The following is a 22,919-nucleotide window of genomic DNA, read 5'->3' on the forward strand; positions in this document are numbered from 1 at the left end:
TTTTTTTTCTTTTATCAGAAAATGAGCAAATTGTCCCTAACTCATTCAAGCATGATGTTTACATATTTCTCTTGAGGACTCCAATTACATCATTTCTGCAGAAATAATGTTCAAGAAAGAATTGTCATCAAAATAGAAACCAGAGTAATTTATACATTGAATCTAAAATCTGTTTGCGATCCTATTAATAAAATGCCATTAAAATGTTTCATGTTATGCAAAATACAGAATTCTTTCACTTTATGTATTAGCTAAAAACACTGGCACTTCCTAGCATATCTTTAGTTTCTTGGGAATATGTACTTATACTAAATGGGTTACTCTGGAAACTAAAGAAATGGCACCAGTCAGCCCTCTTCATGCCTGAAGTGAGTCTTTGGTTTGGACAAATCCGAGACAACTACAGAGTGGATCTTCAGCAAAACCCACTGCTCAGTGCGATGCCTAAGTGACAGGAGCAGAGGCTGCCTCAGCTCTGCAAGATTGTTTATTCATGCTGAAGACGCTGCCGAAGCCCCAGTGTGGGATTATAGAGCACCCGGAGGAGGATGTTCAGTGAAGGTGGCGCACACAGGAAGGTGGAGAGGAAACAGTCCCTGGTAAACAGAGATTCAGGCCAGGGGGGGAGCAGGGAATGGAACTGACATTAAATCTGTCAAGAGTCTGTGCTTTTCACTCTTAAGTTGTCCCCATCAGGCCCCCACCAAGAATCTGTAGCAGCTTCTTCCTAACTTACAATCGTCACTGCTCATTATGGCTCCCTATTCAATAAGACTTTGGCTTCTGCTGACAACCTCCCAGCTTGTAAACACATAGACTGCATTCATTACCATGCACTGCGGGCCCAGTGGGTGTGATGTGTGCCAAGAAATCAATATCAACCATCATTTTTTAAAATGTGTTGAAAACATCTCTAGGAGGTGGAAGATCTTTTCAGCTTAATATTTAATAAATATTTAATAGGTATTTTTCAAAATTCCATCTTAAAAATGTAATTATTCAACAGCTTCTTTCATTGACTGAAGAGCAAAGAAATCATTATATGCAAATGCACAACTGTGTTTACATTTTTCTCTCTAAAATGAGAACCATTAAGGGTTCTTAAAGGTACAAAATGTATGTGGCTCCATTCAAAATTTCTTTGAGTAACCTAGAGAATTTGCATAAGAAAGCATTAGGAAAAAAAAAAAAAAAAGAAAGCATTAGGAATAACATGAAGAAGAATTAGAGGCTGAAATGAAAAGGAACAGGAAAGACAGCAATGACCAGGGTTCACAGCTCCACTTTCTCAATTGTTTTAGCCCATGGGTCACTGTCCTCGCCAGCCACTGCGACCATCCTCAGTGACCTTAAGCATTCATAGTACGGTGATGGAATGGTTTCCTAAAGTCAACACAGTCACACAACTTCCTCTTTAGCCACCTGTAATCATATCCCCGAAACGATCTATAACACGGAGACCTTAAAGATGCTGAAGGAAAAATGTTCCAGGATCTGAGCGAGATCCTAGGCCCACTGCTCCTCCCCAGCCCTCTTGGAAATCAAAACCAACACGAGGGCCGCTGCTCTGAGAACCCAGGCTTGTTATAGCTCCTCTCGAGATTACCACCACCACTTGGTCTCCTGATAACTTCTGAGAACATGAGGGTGGAAAATTCTTGAGATAAGGCTGAATTGTGACTGATGGTCCCCAGTCTGTCCTATAAAATTCCTAAGCTACTTGCTTCCCATACTGCAGTCCCCTTGCGCTGTTTTCACATTGCAGCCATCTAATGAGGGACCCAGGTTCAGTGTAAAGAATCCATTTGCAATGCAGGAGATGCGGGTTTGATCCCTGGGTTGGGAAGATCCCCTGGAGAAGGAAATGGTAACCCGTTCCAGACTTCTTGCCTGGGAAATCCCATGGACAGAGGAGCCTGGGGAGCTACAGTCTGTGGGGTTTCACAGAGTCAGACAAGACTTAGCAACTAAAACAGCAGCAACGAGGGACCCAGGCTTTGTTGTTTTCACTCCTTCCACACAAGTGTAACATCAAAGCTCTGCATGCTCATTTGTGTCTATTGATAAAACCTAGCAAATTAGTGCAAACTTTTAAGGTGTATCAGGCAACACTATTTGCCTGCCTCATCTCAACCTTAATTAAGCACATCTGGAAATATGTAGGTCTGCAGTGAATTTGTTTAAATTAAGTTTGCACTAAAAATTCTCCAGCAGCAGCATATAAGAAATGCAAATAACTTGAGCATGTATATTTAATGAAGTCCTTTATTTTGCTTCTTTAGTAGGTGTTTATCAAGTTTATAAGTCTTTTCTCTTTCCATCTTTTCCCCTAGCCTCAATTAAATACACATTTAAATACCTGTTGGTGGTGGTGGTGGTGGTGCTAATGTACATATTCATACAAAGGGCTAACAATTGAGTAACCACAGGCAAATAGACACTGGCCTCTCGGGTGGGACTCCTTTGGCAATCTGGGTCATGTCAGGTTCTGGACGAGACCATCTGCTTCTGTGTATGAGTTTGCTCCCTGGCTCACGGGGTGGCTTTGTCTTAAGGCTTTTTTAGTGGTTGGTTTCAACGCTACTCTGTCTTTGTCTTGTTTTCCCTGGTTAGAGAACCCATAAACAATACTCTCCTGGAGGCAGCTTTCTCATTCTTCTGGGAACGTAGAATTTTAGTTCAGTGATCTATTTGGCAATAGATCTAATTAGCAATTTAGTTAGCAATCAACTAACAGTAAGCACTAAACCCAATGCTGCTGCTGCTAAGTCACTTCAGTCATGTCCGACTCTGTGAGACCCCATGGATGGCAGCCCACCAGGCTCCCCGGTCCCTGGGATTCTCCAGGCAAGAACACTGGAGTGGGCTGCCATTTCCTTCTCCAATGCGTGAAAGTGAAAAGTGAAAGTGAAGTCGCTCAGTTGTGTCCGACTCTGTGAGACCCCATAGACGGCAGCCCACCAGGCTCCCCCGTCCCTGGGATTCTCCAGGCAAGAACACTGGAGTGGGCTGCCATTTCCTTCTCCAATGCATGAAAGTGAAAAGTGAAAGTGAAGTCGCTCAGTCGTGTCCGACTCTTAGCGACCCCATGGACTGCAGCCTACCAGGCTTCTCCGTCCAGGGGAGTTTCCAGGCAAGAGTACTGAAGTGGGGTGCCATTGCCTTCTCTGAAACCCACTAGCACTAACTATAAATTCAATAAACCAGAGAGATGCAAATAAGTAGCATTTACTTCATGCCATTTATAGGTATGGTGCAATTAGGTTCTAGCAGAGTTAGCGCCTTAGCCCTGAAGACTCAGAAAAAATGATTTCCTAAGTCCCATAGTTGCTGAGTGACAAGCCTGAACTCTGAGGACCTGCCTAGCACTCTCTGCTTATTCTAATCCCCAGATGCCTGATCAGAGGAGCGGCAGGCCAGTCTCCAGAAAACCAAATAGTTGCATGCTTCATGCAGGCAGGTTGCACATTCCAACAAAATGAGGTATTTCAAAGGAAGAAAATAGAAAATCAAAAATAAAATTTTTCAAAAGAAGAAAAGATATGGAAAATAAACTGCTAGCACTTCACGTGTGAAAGAAGTGGTGATACCAACATTTTTCCCTACTTTATAATTAGCCAAGACACTAATCACATTCAGTGTAGGAAAAAGGATCTCATCAAATAATCACCTCCAGATAAGTAAGCCAAGTTGTTGTTAGCAATGCTTCCCAAGATACCACAGGGTTGAGATGTCCCTGCCCTTTATGGCAAATAAGTACTGAGCCCTCCAGGGGCCTCTTTAAGAGGCTTTTACTGCTCAGTTGCCCAGTTGAGTCTGGGGATGGGAGGGAACTTCAGATCATTTGTGGCTTTGGGCAAAGATTTTAGTCTTTGCTCCAAGAAAAAGTATCTCAGATTGTGACCTGGGTGCTATGGGCACAGATTCTCATACATCTGTTGCAAGTCATTGTGACCTGTGGGGACAATAGCTCATGATGTCTAATTACTCTGATTACTCACCTTGGGGAGTTGAAAGCCTTGACTTCTTGCAGTGGAAAGTCAGTTCCTGTTGGCAGTTGTCCGCATAGCCAATGATGGTCTGGAGCTGGTCCATGCTGGCCATGTACTTGAAAAATACCGGATGGGGGCTTTCTCCATTCAAGCTTTTGACCCTGACCAAGTGGGAGCCGTTATGGTGCACTGAGGTCCACGCAGTGTCTGGTGGGCAGAAGAAGGGTGGGGAGAAAGCAAGGAGACCATAATGAGGATGGAATCATTAAATGTAAATATGGAAAGCAGAGCATCTTTTATCTGAATTAAGTTTTCTTTTATTTTTTTGTAGTCATCAGATCTCTTTGCAATTATTCTCAAAATGTTTAACAGGAGGGATTCTCTTTATTGAAATTTTCACTATCATTATTATAGGCAACATTGTCAGGCGGCCAATTTTTAAAATTCTACAGTATAACACTCAAAGTTATAAATAGAACTTTTTGGCCCTAATATTTTCTTTCCATTACTATAAGGAGAAAGCCAAAGGTTACGGTGTATATATTTATCTTTCTACAAGTATATTTCTCATTTGAGCATCTTTTCCTCTGATAATCAGAGAAATGTGTAAAAGACATATTTGAGGAATAAGCTGCAAGCATGATCATGCAAAATAATAGAAGCTAAGAATTTTTGACAAAAATTAACTAACAGTGTGTCAGCAACCTTTTCAATGGCCAGCACTAAAAAAAAACACAGTGCCTAGGAATAAGACTGTTCCTAGCAGTAACCATAGTTACATGAATGCCTGTTGGAAAATTCTCACATATTTCTGTTACACCGATTACCTATGTTTTCAAAGAGATTTAAAAAACAATGCACACTCCATAACATTTATAACAGAAGAAAAACAACTTGACTTCTTTTATCTTCCCCCCAATATACATCCCACCACAAATACCCCCCCAAATGTACCTCCCACCATAAACACAGAAGCTCCCACAGTATAGAAGGCCGTGGCTCTGTGGCTAAAAGGCTGAGCTCAAGCTACCTTAAGTCAACTATCTCTGTAATGTCATTTAACTTTCTCTGTAATATGTATTTGATAAATGATCAGTCTGCACACAAATGTTCTATATTACAGAGCAGGAAACAGTCTTATAGAGTTTATATGATTTCTTAATAATTAATACATGAGTAAAAGAGCAAGAAATCAAAACAATAATACAAAGAATTCACTTAGGGGGTCCCCACAGGTCCCTGTTCCTTTCCTCCCCTGGGGATGTGGGTCTGGGAAAAACCTAAGAGCTGTGCTGGTGCTCACAAACCCTTAACACATGAAATACATTGAGAGATTCAGGGAAGAGAACCCCAAGGGCCATGGGGAAAACTCTGGTTCAAAGCTTATGGGAAAAAGCATCAAAATATGCAAAAATTAGCAAGAACAGGAACAAACTGTGAGTCAGCATGACCAATGCAGTTTTATATTCAATTAAAAAAAGACTTAATGGATCACCCACCTATCTGCTCACTAGAGGGGGCTGTGAGTGTTCCCATGGCAACTTGAATTCATCCTTAATCATGTTTTCACTAGACATTTTACATTTCAACATTTTCCTGGAAAATTACTTAAGTGGGCCTGGTATTATTTTTGGTAATTACCTACTCACATTCACGCCCAGGGTTTCTTCCATCAAATGAGATGAAGGTGCAGGGAGTCATGCAGAAGACTGTTAGGCTTGGGAGTCCATCATTTCCAGAGCCACTGTGTCATTTACTTTCATGGCTTATGATATGCCTGAATGGTTCATATAGGCTAGTGGTCAGTATGATAGATTTATGGTCTTCCATGGCTAAGGTATAATAATAGAAATCTTTTCGAATGGAGAGAAGGGAATGGTTGAAAAGAACCTCCAAATTGCTCTTCTGAAAAATACTTTAAATGACTGCTCTTTCTAGAAATATTATTTAAAAGACCCCAACAATGACACATCATATTTCTCTAATATTCCACAACATATTATTTTCATAGATTTCAAAACCATGAACCTTTGACATGCCACATAAACTTAATTTTCAACCACAAGGAGACAGACTAATGAATTAAAGTGACCAGCATGATGGAAAAATTGTTGTTCAGTCGCTACGTTGTGTACAACTCTTTTGGACCCCAAGGACTGCAGCATGCTAGGTTCCTCTATCCACCACTATCTCCCGGAGTTTGCTCAACTTAGCCATTATTCAGGGTAGTCTGAAGCACAATTTTGGATCTGAAGTAATTAATTTTGGTAGTGGTGGTGGTTTAGTTGCTAAGTCGTGCCCGACTCTTGCGACCTCGGGGACTGTAGCCCCCCAGGCTCCTCTGTCCGTGGGATTCTCCAGGCAAGAATACTGGAGTGGGCTGCCATTTCCTTCTCCAGGGGATCTTCCTGACCCAGGGATTGAACCCTGGTTTCCTGCATTGCAGGCAGACTCTTTACCGACTGAGCTACTTTTTAATCATGGGCAAATTTAAACACGAATTTTGAACTATCGTTAAACTAGACTCTTTCAGAACATGCTAATCGACCTCAGTGGGGTCTTCCTCTGCACAGGAGAAGGGAGACCATTGGCGGCACTTGGTCAACCATTTTGCCTGGACCAATGAACCTAGTCAAGTTAACTTAGCCAAGTTAATTTGCTGGTTTGGTTTGATATTATAATAATTACACTGACTTACCATATCATACATTATCCTTCAGTTTGATTTTTCTTTTTGCCAAGTTATATTCACTTTGCAATTGGCAACACTTTTCATGCTTTATAATAGACCTCTGAACTATACAAGGAATCTTTTATAGCAAAACAATCAGTTATGGAATCTTTATTTTACATATTCAGGTAAATATACATTGAAAGCATATCTGCTATACTCATTTCCATTTCTCTGAGAAGTAGACAGAAAATAAGGCTTCATTATGAAAAATCTGATGCCTTTATAGTTAGTGGGTTCACTGCTCATGATCTGGAAATTGACCTCAAAGAAAATGAAGGTAAAAATTCCTCCTCCCACAGATGCCTGAAATGAAGTCTAATTTGTGTCCATTCAGTTCAGTCGCTCAGTCTTGTGTGACTCTTTGGGACCCCATGGACCGCAGCATACCAGGCTTTCCTGTTCATCACCAACTCCCTGAGATTGCTCAAACTCAAGTCAAACAAGTTGGTGATGCCATCCAACCATCTCATCCTCTTTCATTCCCTTCTCCTGCCTTCAATCTTTTCCAGCCTTAGGGTCTCTTCCAGTGAGTCAGTTCACCGTATCAGGTGGCCAAAGTACTGAGGTTTCAGCTTCAGCATCAGTCCTCCCAATGAATATTCAGGACTGATCTCCTTAGGATGGACTGCTTGGATCTCCTTGCAGTCCAAGGGACTCCCAAGAGTCTTCTTCAACACCACAGTTCAAAAGCATCAATTCTTTGGTGCTCTGCTTTCTTTATAGTCCAACTCTCACATCCATACATGACTACTGGAAACACCATAGCTTCAACTAGATGGACCTTTGCTGGCAAAGTAATGTCTCTGCTTTTTAATATGCTGTCTAGGTTTGTCATAGCTTTTCTTCCAATGAGCAAGCTTCTTTTAATTTCATGGCTGCAATCACCATCTGCAGTGATTTTGGAGCCTAAGAAAATATAGTCTGTCACTGTTTCCATTGTTTCCCCATCTATTTGCCAGGAAATGATGGGACTGGATGCCATGATCTTAGTTTTTTGAATGTTGAGTTTTAAGCCAGCCTTTTCATTCTCCTCTTTCTCTTTCATCAAGAGGCTCTTTAGTTCTTCTTCACTTCTGCTATAAAGGGGGTATCATTTGCACATCTGAGGTTATTGGTATTTCTCTCAGTAATCTTGATTCCAGCTTGTGCTTCATCCAGTCCAGCATTTCGCATTTGTGTCCAAACAGAATATTTTTGGAAATTAAGCCAGCTGCCTTTGTTTCTTCTAATGAGAAGAGGTTACATGTTTTGAGAAGACTGAGAAGGCAAAATGCCAGACAATTTAATTTGTCACATCTATCTCCAGATACAGCTAGTCAAGAAGATGCAATCAGGATGATAAATAAGGATAGACAGATGTAAACACTAGAAGTCATTCCTGAACCCACAAAGACAATCTGAATATTACAATAGAGAAATACCAATAATCTTAGATATGCAGATGATACCACCCAATGGCAGAAAGCGAGGAAGAACTAGAGTCTCTTGATGAGCAGCAAGGACAGCAAGGAGATCAAACCAATCACTCCTAAAGGAAATCCACCATGAATATTTATTAGAAGGACTGATGTTGAAGCTGAAGCTCCAATACTTTAGTCACCAGATGTGAAGAACCTACTTACTGGGAAAGACCCTGATGCTGGGAAAGACTGAAGGCAGGGGGAGAAGGGAATGATGGAGGATGAGATGGTTGCATGGCATTACCAACTCAATAGACATGAATCTGAGCAAACTCAGGGAGATTGTGAACCACAGGGAAACCTGGCCTGCTGCAGTCCATGGGGTTGCAAAGAGTCAGACACAACTTAGCAACTGAACAAAAACAACAATAGAGACCCAAGACAGCCTTCTTAGAAATTGTGTTACTATACAGAGAGAAATATCATTACAACTAGCTTTCACTTTTTATTCACCTCAACCCTCTTGCCACACAGATAAGGAGACGGAAGTCTAGAAAAACTCACTTGCAAAACTAAATCCATGAAACTATGTAATTTAGCCACACATTTCTAAGTAATATAGTGTAAGTCACTGAGCTTTCTGAGTAAACTTCTCAAAGAGTGCTAAGGTCTGTAATTTTCCCAGACAGTCTTACTCACCTGAACCCTCTCCTATATTTGCAATGAAAATAGAACTGGATCCTGGTCATTTATGTGCTCATAGGGCCAATAAAGGCCAAGTCCACTGCTCCAGATGTTCGGAGGGTGTCCTGAGGAAGATGATGGTCAGCTCTCACCTGGCCCTGCCCTGGATTGCAGAGGCCCTGGTCCCTGCCATGTCATCTGTTTGTCAAAGCTGAGGATAACTGGTGTGTGCATTTTACTGAAGGGAAGGGATGACATCTCCTTAGATTTCTACTAAGGAGACACTGCCGGGCCCTGGGGGGCCCAGAGATGGCATTCATCCTGGCCCCACATCTCGGGTCCCTCCTGATAAATATTTATAGGAGCATCCTCATAAGGGTTGCCCTTCCTGCCATAATTTTGGGGCCTTGAGGCTTTTCTGACTTACTTTAATATTTTGGACACAAGAAAATGCTATAGGATACAGCTCGATAGCTTCAAGGGAATGTAGCTACTTCACAGCCTTCTTTCTTGGGATTTCAGAGGATGATGCTTTCACTTACGAGGTCACGCTGAATGTGTGTCTGCTCACTCATAAGGGCAGACATCTGCCATTTAACAAGAATGGACGTTTACTCAACATGACGTACCTTGTCTTCAGGCAATACATACACATGCCTGGCCCCTACCCGGAACCTCCTAGGAGCTCAGTTATTGGATGATGTTAGTGCCTCCCTTTGTGTGTCAGCCCATCATACAGCTCCAGAGCAAAATAATTTTCTCAGAGAGCACATTATATAATTCATTCATAAAATTAGATACAGACAGAGTCTGTATGGTCATGGTCAATAAGAGATATGGGTTATAATCTATGGTCTTGTTTAGTCACTAAGGCATGTCTGCCTCTTTGCAACCCCATGGACTGTTAGCACCAGCCTCCTCTGTCCAGGGGACTTTCCAGGAAAGAATACTGTGAAGAAGGAATTCATAGGGCCAGGACTCCACCTCAGGCCTATCTGTGCTGATCATGCTCGGCTGCCTCTCCAGTGGACTCTGAACTCTCTGCTTAGTGCCTGTGGGAATGACAATGGAAGGATAAGACCCCCTCCAGGCAGGGGAATCTTGAAGACCACATCCAGGTTACTCATCACCTAAGAGGAAACATACCATAATCACCCCTGTCTCCGGACAGGTCATAAATTTTTTCCGTATCTATCGGGATGTAATCACAGGCTTATCGATTATTAACTGGTTGGAACGTGACCACAAGCTTATTGATTATTAACTGTTTGGAATGTAACTACGGGCTTATTGATTATTGACTGTTTGAACACATAACACATGAATGATGGGGTTATTGTAGTTGTATTTACCCTTCCTTTGTTTATGTAAGTCTCAAGGGAATTGGGGTGGTGGGTTTGGACACGTACACATGGGGTATAAAAGATTTTCACAAATTCTGGTCAGGGTCCTTGGCTAAGAGGAGACTCTGCCTTGGGTCCGCCGGTGTAATAAACTGCACTCCACTTCTGAGTGAGTTTGTTTCCTGGAAAGCATGGCTATAACAACTGGAGTAGGTTGCTATTTTCTTTTCCAGGGAATCTTCTTGACCCAGGGATCGAACTTGCAGCCCCTGCTGCATTGCAGGAGGATTCTTTACTGCTGAGCCATAGGGGAGAAATGGTCTTAGAAAAGTAAAAGAAATCTCTGCGCCTCCAATTCCGTATTTAGTAAATGCTGAAGACCAAATGCTATCGTTATAGCCACCTTTGAATGCTAAGGCCGTGAACCGGGCATGTTTCTGGCCTAGCTACTCTCTGAGCATCTATATTTTTATTGTTCATCCAGACCATTCACTATGTCCACCCACGAGGTCGGGGCAGACTGCATGGCTGACAGAAAAGCAGGAAAATAAGCTTCCCTGAAGCATTTGTCTTTTTACCCTTGTGCACAATGACTGGACCTGCCCCAGAAATTCTGCGTCACCAACCACACCATGCCACATGTTTGATGAACTACCTTTAGAAGTGTCAAGAGGCAGGTCAGAATAATGTCTCTCCAGTGGAGGTGGAAAAGAGTTCTTTCCAGGCAAAGGCCAGTATAAAAGAAATGCAGGTTCACTATGTATGATAATCATCAAAGTGCAGCTCTTCTTTCATTTTCCTTATAAATTCCAACATTTCAACTTTAAATACATTTTTGTAAGAAACGCTAGTTCCAAACAAAACTTGCCACATGTAATGAATGCACAATAATGCTATGATTCCTGCCAATCTCAATTTTCAAGAGCAATGAAATCCCAACTCTTTATAAGCAAAGAAAATATATGTTGCAGCACCTGTGCATTTACTCATGAAAGAACTCTCCGGTCTATACTTACCACTTCTTTTTGACAAATTTCCAACAAGCGCTGATATCTACTTAAAATAGCAAATGTAAAACTTATGATATTCATAACATTGTTAGTGAGTTGAGTTAACATCTGTCTGTCTCACTCATCTGAAAGTCTATGAGAACAGTTAATTTCCCTTTCATTCCTCACATATAGCTTAGTGCCTGCAAGTTCATAGTATAAAGTGTGTATAATTGAATGAATGCATGAACTGAATGGATAACTGAAAAGGGAGCTGTTTGGATATGCCAAGACAGGAATTCTAGAAAAAGAGAGAAGAAAGGAAGAAGATCTATACTAACAAACAAACGTTAAACACATAGTGGTTTGGGGCTACACCCAGTCTGTAGAGGACTTAAAAAGATAGCTTGGCAGAATCCCCTCTCTTTACTGCTTACATCTCTCATAAGCGTTCTTATATTAATAAATCTACTTCTCTCCCCCCAAAAGCAGCTTGTGTTGTGTGTAAGACAACTGGACTGACTGCCCTTTGCTAAACCACCATGCTGGGGACCTGACACAATTTCTGACACAGGAAAATGGCTGTTGAAGAAACACAACTGCAGATATTTTAATCTCAAACTCCTAATTTATACCCTCCTTTCACCTTTGGTAACCACAATTTTCTTTCCCATGTCTGTGAGTCTATTTATATTTTGTACATAAGTTCATCTGTATCATTTTTTAGATTCAAAATATACATATGACAAACCTAGACAGTGTATGAAAAAGCAGAGACATTACTTTTCCAACAAAGGTCTGGACAGTCAAAGCTATGGTTTTACCAGTGGTCATGTATGGATGTGAGAGTTGGACCATAAAGAAGGCTGAGCACTAAAAAAAAAAAAAAAGAAGAAGGCTGAGCACTGAAGAAGTGATGCTTTTGAACTGTGGTGCTGGAGAAGACTCTTGAGAGTCCTTTGGACAGCAAGATCAAACCAGTCAATCCTAAAGGAAATCAACCCTGAGTATTCATTGGGAAGACTGATGCTGAAGCTCCAATACTCTGGCCACCTAAAGCAAAGAAATGACTCATTGGAAAACACCTTGATGCTGGGAAAGATTGAGGGAAGGAGGAGAAGGGGGTGACACAGGATGAGATGGGTGGATGGCATCATCAACTCAATGGACACGAATTTGAGCAAACTCTGGGAGATAGTGAAGGGCAGGAAAGCCTGGTATGCAGTCCATGGTTTTGCAGAGAGTCAGACACAACTGAGCAACTGAACCAACAACAAAATACACACTACTATACATAAAGTAGACAATCAACAAGGACCTATTATACAACACAGGGAACTATACTCAATATTTTGTAATAACCTATAAGGGGAAAAATCTGAAAAAAATAGATATATATGTCGGTACTACTAAATCATTTTGCTGTCCACCTGAAATTAACACAATGTGTAATCAACTGTGTCTCAATAAGAAAAGAAACGCAACTGCTTGGTTTGCATGAAGGCAATACTAATGAGTAAAAAGTGCTGCATTATAACTGGTTAGTCAATAAATTAAGATCTGAAGGGGGAATGGTCAGGGAGGCAACAGACCCAGTCTTCAGCTTGTTCATTAAGCCTCCAGGGATTCTTATGGACCGGAAGTTGACTCACTGCTCTGACGATAACCCATTTTCTTCCAGCAACAATCATTCCCACAGTGCAGTGTCTGAGACCCACTTTCTGAGCCTCATGACTATGATGTTATAATAGCAAACAACTACCCTGGGGCTTCTCTGGTGGCCTAGTTTGTAAAGAATCTGCCTGCAATGTGGGAGACACAGGTTCGATCCCCGCATTGGGAAGAGCCCCCGGAGAAGGAATGGCTACCCACTCCAGTGTCCTTGTCTGGAGAATCCCATGGACAGAGGAGCCTGGAGGGCTACAGTACATAAGGTCAAAGTGAGTTAGACTGACTGAGTGACTGCTAACATCCTGGGTACAGTATGGACACAAACATCTCCGTCTCAGTGGGGAGAGATATTGACCTTCCTCATCTTGTCACCAAAGAAATTATGTTCTGTTCCTTCTGTTTAGAAAGGGAATAGACCCATCAACAAATTTCACAAGCAGTCCATTCAAAACAGTTTCATTTTCTGTCTTGTTTTGGATGTCTCAGTACTAAAGGTACTAAAAAAGACTTGCAGAGTGGCTTTTTGTAGGACTTTTTGTAGGTCCTAGGACTACATTTCTGAAGGCTGTTACCAAGGATTTAATTTGAGTCATTGGTTTAGAATTTTGTTCTGGGTATATTTTTCCAAGTGTTAGTACTTGTTTTGTTTTGAATAATTAAAGAATGTTTAATTGTTCACAGGCACTGCAGCCTTATGGAGAAGGAGAAATGATTATAGTGTAAATATTTCCAGGTTGGAAGAACAGAATCAGGACCCTAAGATCGTTCCTCTATCAATACAAAGACTTTGAGGGAAACTCATGTGACCCTTGGATCAGTAAGAACTATTTAGCTATGTGTGTGTGTGTGCTCAGTAGTATCCAACTCTCTGTGACCCCATGGACTGTAGCCCACCAGGCTCCTCTGTCCAAGGGATTCTCCAGGCAAGAATATTGGAGTGGGTTGCCATTTTCTACTCCAGGGGATTTTCCAGACCCAGGGATCTAACCCAAGTCTCCTGCATTGGCAGGCAGATTCTTTACCACTGAGCTATAACCCTGGCTCATTCCTTGGGTTTTTTCCAGGAACCATCTGTGTTTTTAAATTTTTCAGTTAAATATTTTGTTGCTTAGCTGTTGGAGGTAGTCATTGGTCATTTGGCCTATATGTCTTCAGCACACAGATTTCTTTAAGGCTTTGAGTTTTATAAAAATCCTTGGCATTTAATATTATTTGGAAATCTTCACTGAACTATTTAACTCCTGCACTCCATCTCCATGATCCATTTGATGTTCCACCTTAATTGCAATTATAGAACTCTTAGAACATTAATCTTTTCACATAGAACAAGACTATACTAATTTCAGGAGTTTTAGATGAGAGTTAGGCAACCACAAACTTCTCTAAAAAACTTATTATGCAAAAGTCATAGTGAAACAATAATCTGGACTTAATGTTTGTTCATTTGCAATGTAATATAAAGGCATAGTTACTAAGTGTGCTTTAATAATAGACATTTACATATCAATGTAAATCATTAAATTATTATCAATGATTTTCATGAACACACACACATACACATATACCTTAGAGCTCTTAAAACTTTCCAAGATTAAGTTAGAGTCTTTAGAAAACATTTACTTTAGAGAATTAATGTCTTAGACTTTATCTTAATACATGTGAACAATTTTTGTTGCATTGTGGACAAACCATAGCCACAAGGATTCAATGATGGATCAGTCAATCTCACCCACAGCAACCTAGGAACAACAGAATATTTGCTTGGGCTGTGAAATGAATAGCAGCACCAAAATTTTACATCTCCATTAGTTTTATTTCTCCATTGTGTGGTGCCCTTTATTCCCTTTCCATTTTAATTTTTTGAAGATAGAGGAGGCTGTGCTCACTGAAATCAAAGCTCCTCAACTTCACGACAGTGGTTCCTAAACCCGTGTGCAAATAAGCACCTCTGGGCTATGCTGTGTTCAGTTGTGTCTGACTCTTTGTGACCCCATGGACTATAGCCTCCCAGGCTCCTCTGTCCATGGGATTCTCCAGCCAAGAATACTGGAGTGAACTGCCATGCCCTCTTCCCGACCCAGGGATCAAAGCCACATCTCTTATGTCTCCTGTCTTGGCAGGCCGGTTCTTTAGCCTAGTGCCACCTGGAAAGCCCTAAGCATCTATAAAGAAGCTTAATAATAATAATACAGCCTTTCCTGGATGCTGACACAGGATCCTTCTGCAGAATGCAGAGCTCCCCTAGGGGGACAAACATGTAGGGACCTGGAAAAGCCTCATCCTGCTGGACAGTGTCCACTAGTGACAGTAAAGCAAACGACAGCCGGCAGGTCAGGTTGATTTGTGAAGTCACAGTCCACATTATATTTTTAAAAGTTTGTACTGCCAAGGATATTATAACCACCCAGTAGGCTTTAAGAAGATATTTTACACTTGTTTTAGTAAACAAGAGATCCCTACTATCTAATTAAATGACCAACAGGCAAACCAAACTTCACATGCTCACAACTGGAATCCTGGTCTTCCATTAAAACATGGTCCTTCCCAAGAATTCTCCATCTCCATAAACAATAACTGCCCCTTCCTTCCAGGAGTCAGATCCAAACATGGGAGCCCTGCTTGTTGCCTCTCTTTCTCTCTGTCCATATCCGGTCCAGTGGTTCTAAAGCAATCTTTCTCTCCTCCTCCTCTCTCCTACCCTGCTCCCCACCATTACCACCATCTTGGCTAAATTACTAGAGCAAAGTCCTAACTGGTCTCCTTGCCCCGCCTTGATGCACCATGATGGTTAAAGGTCTTAACTGTGAAACCTGGACCAGCCCCTTTCCAGCCACATGACTTGAGGAAAGGCCACATCCTGGTCCTTCTGCCTGGGCCGGTCCCACAGGCCAGGCTCCCTGTGGCTGGAGGCCTCCTGCCCTCGTCTCCCCCGTCCCCCGAAGGCTCCACCTCCTGTCTCAGTGCTGCTGCTGTGATGTGGTAAGTGCAAATGTCAGCTTTCCAACTGAGTCCTTTTCTGATCTCTCTGTTTAAAACTGTAACCCGTCCTTCTGCGGTCTGTGCCCCATTCCCCGCTTTGTTCTGCTTCACAGCACCCACTGCCTTATAATGTGCCATGTATTTGATTCGCTTCTGTCAAGGGTTTGGTTCCCCACCCGAAAAAGCACCCCCGATCATGAGAGGGAGGTGTTCAGATTCACAGTCTGTTGTGACCCCAGCTGTGTCAGCTCAGGGCAGGCGCTGAGTACACGTGTTCAATGTTGTCAGAAGTTTTCTCGCAACTCTTCAGTTTTGTGCCTTAACTTGGGCATTTCTTCACGTCACCCTGGGAAAGGGAGTGATTCATGTCCTTGGAAGACAGTTTTCAAGGCCATCATATATATAAATTAATCAGGATGGGTAATCAGTAGATTTTACCTATTCCCTCCCTTATTCATAGGTTCCTTCTTATCTCTAGGATAAGAAAAACATGCTTATATATCATCAAGTATTATCCTAAGTTAATTGAAATCAAAGCACTGGGAAGACCCAGAGGGAGTGGGTGGAGAGGGAGGTGGGAGGGGGGATGGGGATGGGGAATACATGTAAAACCATGGCTGATTCATGTCAATGTATGACAAAACCCACTACAATATTGTAAAGTAATTAGCCTCCAACTAATAAAAATAAATGAAAAAAAAAAAAAAGCTGAGTATCTGTTCTTACTGTCCCTTTGCATTTTGATAACTATTCTTGTCTACGGTGGTAGGGACCTAGGTTCACTTTGAAGAGGTAATAGCAATTGCAGGGAATCAAAATGTATCAGCTATTGCAGCAATCAGTATCAAAAATTGAACACCTTTGAGATAGTTACACATTCCAAATGGGCTTTAGAAATATGCACAACTAAAGCTTCATGGCAAAGCTTAGATCATGTGTTCACTATGATGATTAATATGTTTTTCTTTTATTACAACCATAAACTGGAGAAGATCAGGCAATCAGCTCTTGGTTATTCCTTTTGGCAGACTTATAAACTTGACCTCAGCCTTACCAAGCCTGCCAACAGTTAATTATCAACAAATACCTTTGAAATTTTACTCATCTGGGTACATGCTATTTGGGACTATTTCTACCTTTCTATGATTCTTGGAATTTTTCAGTGTATATGGAACTCTGCTCATAGGATTAACCCAAGATAATATATATGAAAATATAAGAAAATATATATGAAAATCTGCCCTAGACTTTTGTGATAATTAAGAATCTAATTGATATAAAGGAAACGTATTATTGGGATGCTAGCTTCTTTATTTAGCTTTCTTTGTTCTTGGCACTCACTTGAGTCATGGCAATGAAAGTAAATCAAAGCAGAAACTGAATCACTTGAAGGTTATAAACCACTAGAGTCCAGTATATCTAGAAAGATCCCTTGGGCCGTTTCCCTACATATTTCACTGATCACATATCTTTCAGTAAAAGTAAGTTGATGTATTTAACTGGATCATCACACCACAATCTTCTGGTCAGTATTTATGATAAAATATTTTCCCCAAAGCCCCAAACAGCCATACTCACACCAGTGCAATGCCCTGGGAGTTCCTGCATCTTCTGTAACAACTTCTGGGGTGGTTTGGGGACTAGAATACATATTTGACTGAATTTAGATCAGATCACATATTAACCACTGCCAAAAATGCTTAGATTTTTTTCATGTATGAAATGACAATAGGTATTGATATAAAAACCACATTAGGATTGCAAGCTATTCACAAACCATCATTATAAGTTTACCCATAAATAATTTCCTCCTTGTGAGATCTGCAACCCTTCCTGAGTGATGTAGAGCCATAACAACAGAGAAACCAAACTATAACTAATTTATAGTTACCTAAGAACCATCTATAGTTGGTTTTTTTCTGATAATTATCTCAGAATTTGTACTTAAATTCTGTGGTTGTTGAAGTATCTGTTAGGGCTACACTGCTAGAGTAACAGAAAGTTTTCTAAAAGAGGTTTGTCCTCTTTATTGGGCAAACCTTATATGAGCATGGAGAAAAATTTATGGGTACAAACACATATAGATACCGGTAGAGAAGAGGTATAAAAAATTTGTATCAGTTCCATCAGGCAAGTTGTCATTCATTGCAGTGGAAGTTTTGGTCCTTTGTGCTCCTATACATTTGTCAGAGAGCTTAAATTAAAAAGTTTTAAAGAATTAAAGGTGTCATAAACACTATGTAATACACAAGTCCTTTAACACATATTAACAATCAGGTTTTTAAGGAAGATGAGTTATTATTTATACAGTTGCACGTGAATAGTATTATTAGATGGCATATATACACTTGCTGTGTGCGTTAGTCACTCAGTCACGTCTGACTCTTTGTGACCCCATGGACTTGTAGCCCATCAGGCTCCTCTGTCCAGCGAATTTTCCAGGCAAGAAGACTGAAGTAGGTTGCCATTTCCTAATCCAGGGGATCTTCCTGACCCAGGGACTGAACCCAGGTCTCTTGTGTCTCCTGCATTGGCAGGCAGATTCTTCACCACCATGCCACCGGGGAAGTCCATATACACTTTAGAAACATTTATTATTCCCTAGATAAACTCAGGGTTTCCCAGATGGTGCTAGTGGTAAAGAATCTGCCTGCCAACCCAGGAGACATAAGAGATGTGGGTTCAACCCCTGGGTCCAGAAGATCCCCCGGAGGAGGACATGACAACTCATTCCCGTATTCTTGCCTAGAGAATCCCATGGACAGAGGTGCCTAGTGGGCTACAGTCCATAGGGTCACAAGGAGCCAGACAGGACTGAAGCGACTTAGCATGCATGCACGCAGATAAACTCACCTGATTACAGATTCAAAGGGATATAAATGGAAATTTTCATCAATTTATGAAGTGAACATTCTCCAAAGACTTTGGCACTTATTGACATGAACTAAGAAAGAAAGTTTACCCTTTTATGTTGTAGATTAATAAACAGCAATTTATTGCTATTTTTTGCATAAAGAAAGAACATTTTCAGGAAAATAATGACATAACTTTTATTTACCACCTCTTAACTATTTTAGAACATTACATTTAATACTTCTTAGAAATCCTATTACAATTACAATCAAAATGCACATCTAAGTAAAGCTGCCACTAGGTAAGCTCTGCTTACTGCACCTGGATTTTTCCTACATAGCAAGTATTTACATGAGTTTGTCATTAAAAATGCTTATTAGCATACCTGTCATGTTGCAATATACCAGGGATGGTTCCAGAGGGCCACTTCCATCTGAGTCGATATAATAGAGCCCTGAAGAGTTGCCTCTGTGCCAGTGGGCTTCGCACGACTGCTCGTGGAGAGCTGCAGAGGACGGAGGTCTCAGACAGGAGCGACCGTGGGACGAATCCTCCACGTTGCTACTTAAGTGATACTTTCCCCAGTGACACTCACTCTGTCTTGCGCTGAGGGACATTTTCTCTAGAGGAGTGTTTCCCTGTTTCACTCGGATAGCACAAAGATTCTCAGGCACAGAGTGAAAGATTTTAGGAAGTATCACAATGCAACATGTGGATCTGAATACCTTATGCTCTGGAAACACAGAATTCCTGTCAAAATCAGGGTAACTGGATTGGCTCTAGTCTAATTCTTTGCTGTTTCAGAATATCTAAGCATCTGAAATGCATTGGCTTAATATCCCTAAATGACCTGTTATTATATAATAATTATGCTATTTTAAAAAATTTACTTAGTAATTATATTCTTTGTTTACTTAAGACAATTTCCACATGAAATGCATTTTTTTTCAATGAAATGGATTTCACAAATCAGCAGCTCTACTTCACTCCGTCTTTAAAGTTCGTTTTAAAAAGAAGCATCCTAAAATGCTTTGGAAATGATTATTCAAGAAAATCAAAATTCAAAGGAATATATATAATATATATGAAAAGTCTCTTTGTAGTTTCAATTTATCCTAATTCATAAATGAATTTTCTATGTATACAATGAATGTTTTACAAGGCAAGTGATTAGCATCTGCAGATGATGAACTCAATTAATATTTAGCATGCATTTAAATGAATGATCAATCGAGTAACAGCTCCCTTGCTCATCACCCTTTGCCTTGACAGGAAAAACCCTTTGAAAACCTGAAAAGCTGCTAATGGCTGCTGGGAGGGAAGTGTGGCACTAATTCTGGCACAGAGTTGGACTGGATCTTTAAGTCAGCTCTAAGGATCAAATCTGGCATCTACACAGAAAAACTCAGGTGGTAGTTAGACAAGATCCACAAACTAGAGTGATCCTAGGAGGATATGTCAATCCAATTTCTGCCTTTCTCCCATATGTGGAAATAAAATTAAATAATTCACAGGGAAGAGTTCTTAACAGTGCAATGTATTCCCCCAGTAGGAGGGACTGAATGTGGTGAGATGAGTGAATTTTCATATCATGCTGTCTCTCTCTGAAGACCAAGAGGGAGGGGTGCTATGAGAGAAGAGTTTCAGAAGTGTCAGTAATGAAAAGGAAATAAGGAAAACAATAAAACAAAAGCTTAAACGACAGCCAATAATTAGAAAACCAAGGACATTTCAGGGCTTTCTCTCATAATTTGCTTGTAGATAATGGATTGGTCGATCATAAAGATTTGTTAGCTTTAAAGATGAAAGAATGATTCTTCAGAAAAGAGACTGATGTTCTAAACAAAAGAAACACCAATGAGAGGTGATCGAGAATGTGACATTGGGTAAAAAAACTTAGCTTCTCAAGTGCAAAACACAGATAATTGGACATTTATCTCCTAGAGTTGTTTCAAGGATTAAAGGCGTTGAAATAAGCAGAGACCTAGAATCATGCAAGTACGTGGTAAGTGCCAGTATATTAATCATCATCATCACCAACACCAACACCAACACCATCATCACCAAAGAGCATCAAGATTGCAAAGGGACCTGAGTATTCACCTGGCTTCTTACTGATATTGAGAAACCCAACCAGGTTAGCTTCCACCCTGCACTTCTGAGATTCTTCCTGCTTAATTTTATAAACATTGTTTACAAAACATGAACTCTAGATTTTATTTTTACCTTTGACTATATTTTATTTTCTTATCTTTATTGTCTTTCACCTACATATTTTCTGTCCTAGGATACACATATTTCTGTAAGCTGCCTTACCACTCATATGAAATAATGCAAAATAAAAAGTATAAGAGGTAAAAAGTAAATTAAACAAATCAGACAAAAATTAATGTCTAAAGTAATTATTTTTGTTGTTACTTTCTAGCACAGAGTTGCACAGACATGCACATATACACAAAATAATGGACAGAAAAACAGAGCCACATGGAAATCTGGACAAAGGAGTGCGAGGCTTACAGGAGTGGCAAGTTGCGCCCGTGTAACCCGTGTGTGCACAGTCGCAGGAGAAGGTGTTCCAGGACTGGGAACATTCACCCCCATGTTCACAATAGCTGGGCAAACACCTAGGGGAAAGCAGACACAGCACTATCTCTCACATTTGGTCATGATAAATTGTATCTTAAAATGTAATCAAAGATTGATAGCAACAGTGAATTGACCAGAAAAACTTAACATGGACAACACTTGCTGGGTCTATCATCAAAATTTTCAAATGTGATATCAATTACAGACTAAAAAGTTAATTAGATGCTACCAACTGTCATGCATTCGTGACAGGCAAATTTTCTACACATCTCATTACATCATAAAACATGTTTGCTTTTTCACAAATAAGGCAAGATTAATTTCATACATGACTAAGGATATAAATTGCCTGCAGTGGCCACAAATAGCACATTTTCTGTCCTTGATTCCATGCCCTTGCAGTGTGACCTATGGATACTTCCATCAAAAGGTATAGCTTACTTCTCCATCTTGAGTGAGGGTTGGGCATGTGACCTGCTTAGACCAATGAGGCATTAGCAAACCGACCCAGCAGAGGCTAGAAAAGGGCTTGGGCAACGGGCTTTCTCTCTCACTGAGTTTTGAACCCTGAAAGCACAGCCACATGAAGGAACCTGGGCTGGTTCATGCGGTCCAGTCACTCTGGTGGGTTCAAAATCACAGGACAAGTGAATGGGAGGATTATAAGTCTTGCAGCTGTCAGCTGAACCCTCAGGCAACCACAGATGCACGAGAGAGCTCAGCAGCAAATACAGAACTGTGAGATAAACAAACAGCTGCTGTTTTGGGCTAGTCAGTTTTAAAGATAATCTATTGTGCAGCCAAAGCTAGCTGGTGTATTATGTACACCACACTGTAACATATTGCCATGTTGACTTAGTGCATAAGAAAACATTTTTTTCTTCATTTATTTTTATTAGTTGGAGGCTAATTACTTTACAATATTGTAGTGGTTTTTGCCATACACTGACATGAATCAGTCATGGGTTTACACGTGTTCCCCATCCTGATCCCCCCTCCCCCCTCCCTCCATTTTAAAGAGAAGGAAAGAAGGCGGGAAAACAGAGACAGTTTTTTTATCCATGTAGTATCACAGTGCCAGGGATTCTGAATGTGATCTACTTTAGTCAGACTGAGGATGCCCTCAGGAATTAGAGAGAGCACTTATGACTGAGGGCTTTATTTTTATTTTTCCCCTCATAATTGAATAAACCACAAAATCACTCAGGTAAACCAAATAACCACTTACGTCTCATGGACACTATTATACCTCACTTATCAAAATCAAAGGTGAGATTTTAATGTTGGTTTATAAGATTAAAATTTTAATTGTAAGAAGGTTATTTAATTTTTCGTTACCAAAAATAAATGCTATCCTCAAAGCAATCATAAACTGAATTCAAAAATGTATAAAAATATATACAACATAATCAAGCGGAATATATTGCAAGTATAAAGGCTGCTCCAAAATCTGAAAAAATAATTTGAAAATTAAGGCAATCTATTACACAAATAAGCTAAAGAAGAAAAACTATAAGTTCACATCAATAGATGCAGAAAAAGTCTTTGAGAAACTCTAACACCAATTCATGATAAAAAGCAAAACAAAAACAGTAACAACAAAACACCTAAGGAAACTAGCAATGGAGAGCAATTTCATCAACTTGATTAAAAAAAACCTTTCAAAACCCTAGAGCAACGTCATATTA

At 40.5% G+C, this 22,919-nt stretch overlaps 1 protein-coding gene across 1 annotated transcript in view; it reads right to left on the minus strand.

The window, feature by feature from the left end:
* LOC122696852 (contactin-associated protein-like 3) overlaps positions 1 to 22,919 on the minus strand; it is a 219,511-nt gene that overhangs the window by 49,268 nt on the left and 147,324 nt on the right. The window contains 3 exon segments of the mRNA XM_043906968.1: positions 4,002 to 4,199; positions 19,031 to 19,150; positions 21,163 to 21,269. Of these exon segments, the coding sequence (XP_043762903.1) occupies positions 4,002 to 4,199; positions 19,031 to 19,150; positions 21,163 to 21,269 (425 nt within the window).

The sequence above is a fragment of the Cervus elaphus genome, chromosome 7, assembly GCF_910594005.1.
Source record: "Cervus elaphus chromosome 7, mCerEla1.1, whole genome shotgun sequence".
Classification (NCBI taxonomy): Eukaryota; Metazoa; Chordata; class Mammalia; order Artiodactyla; family Cervidae; genus Cervus; species Cervus elaphus.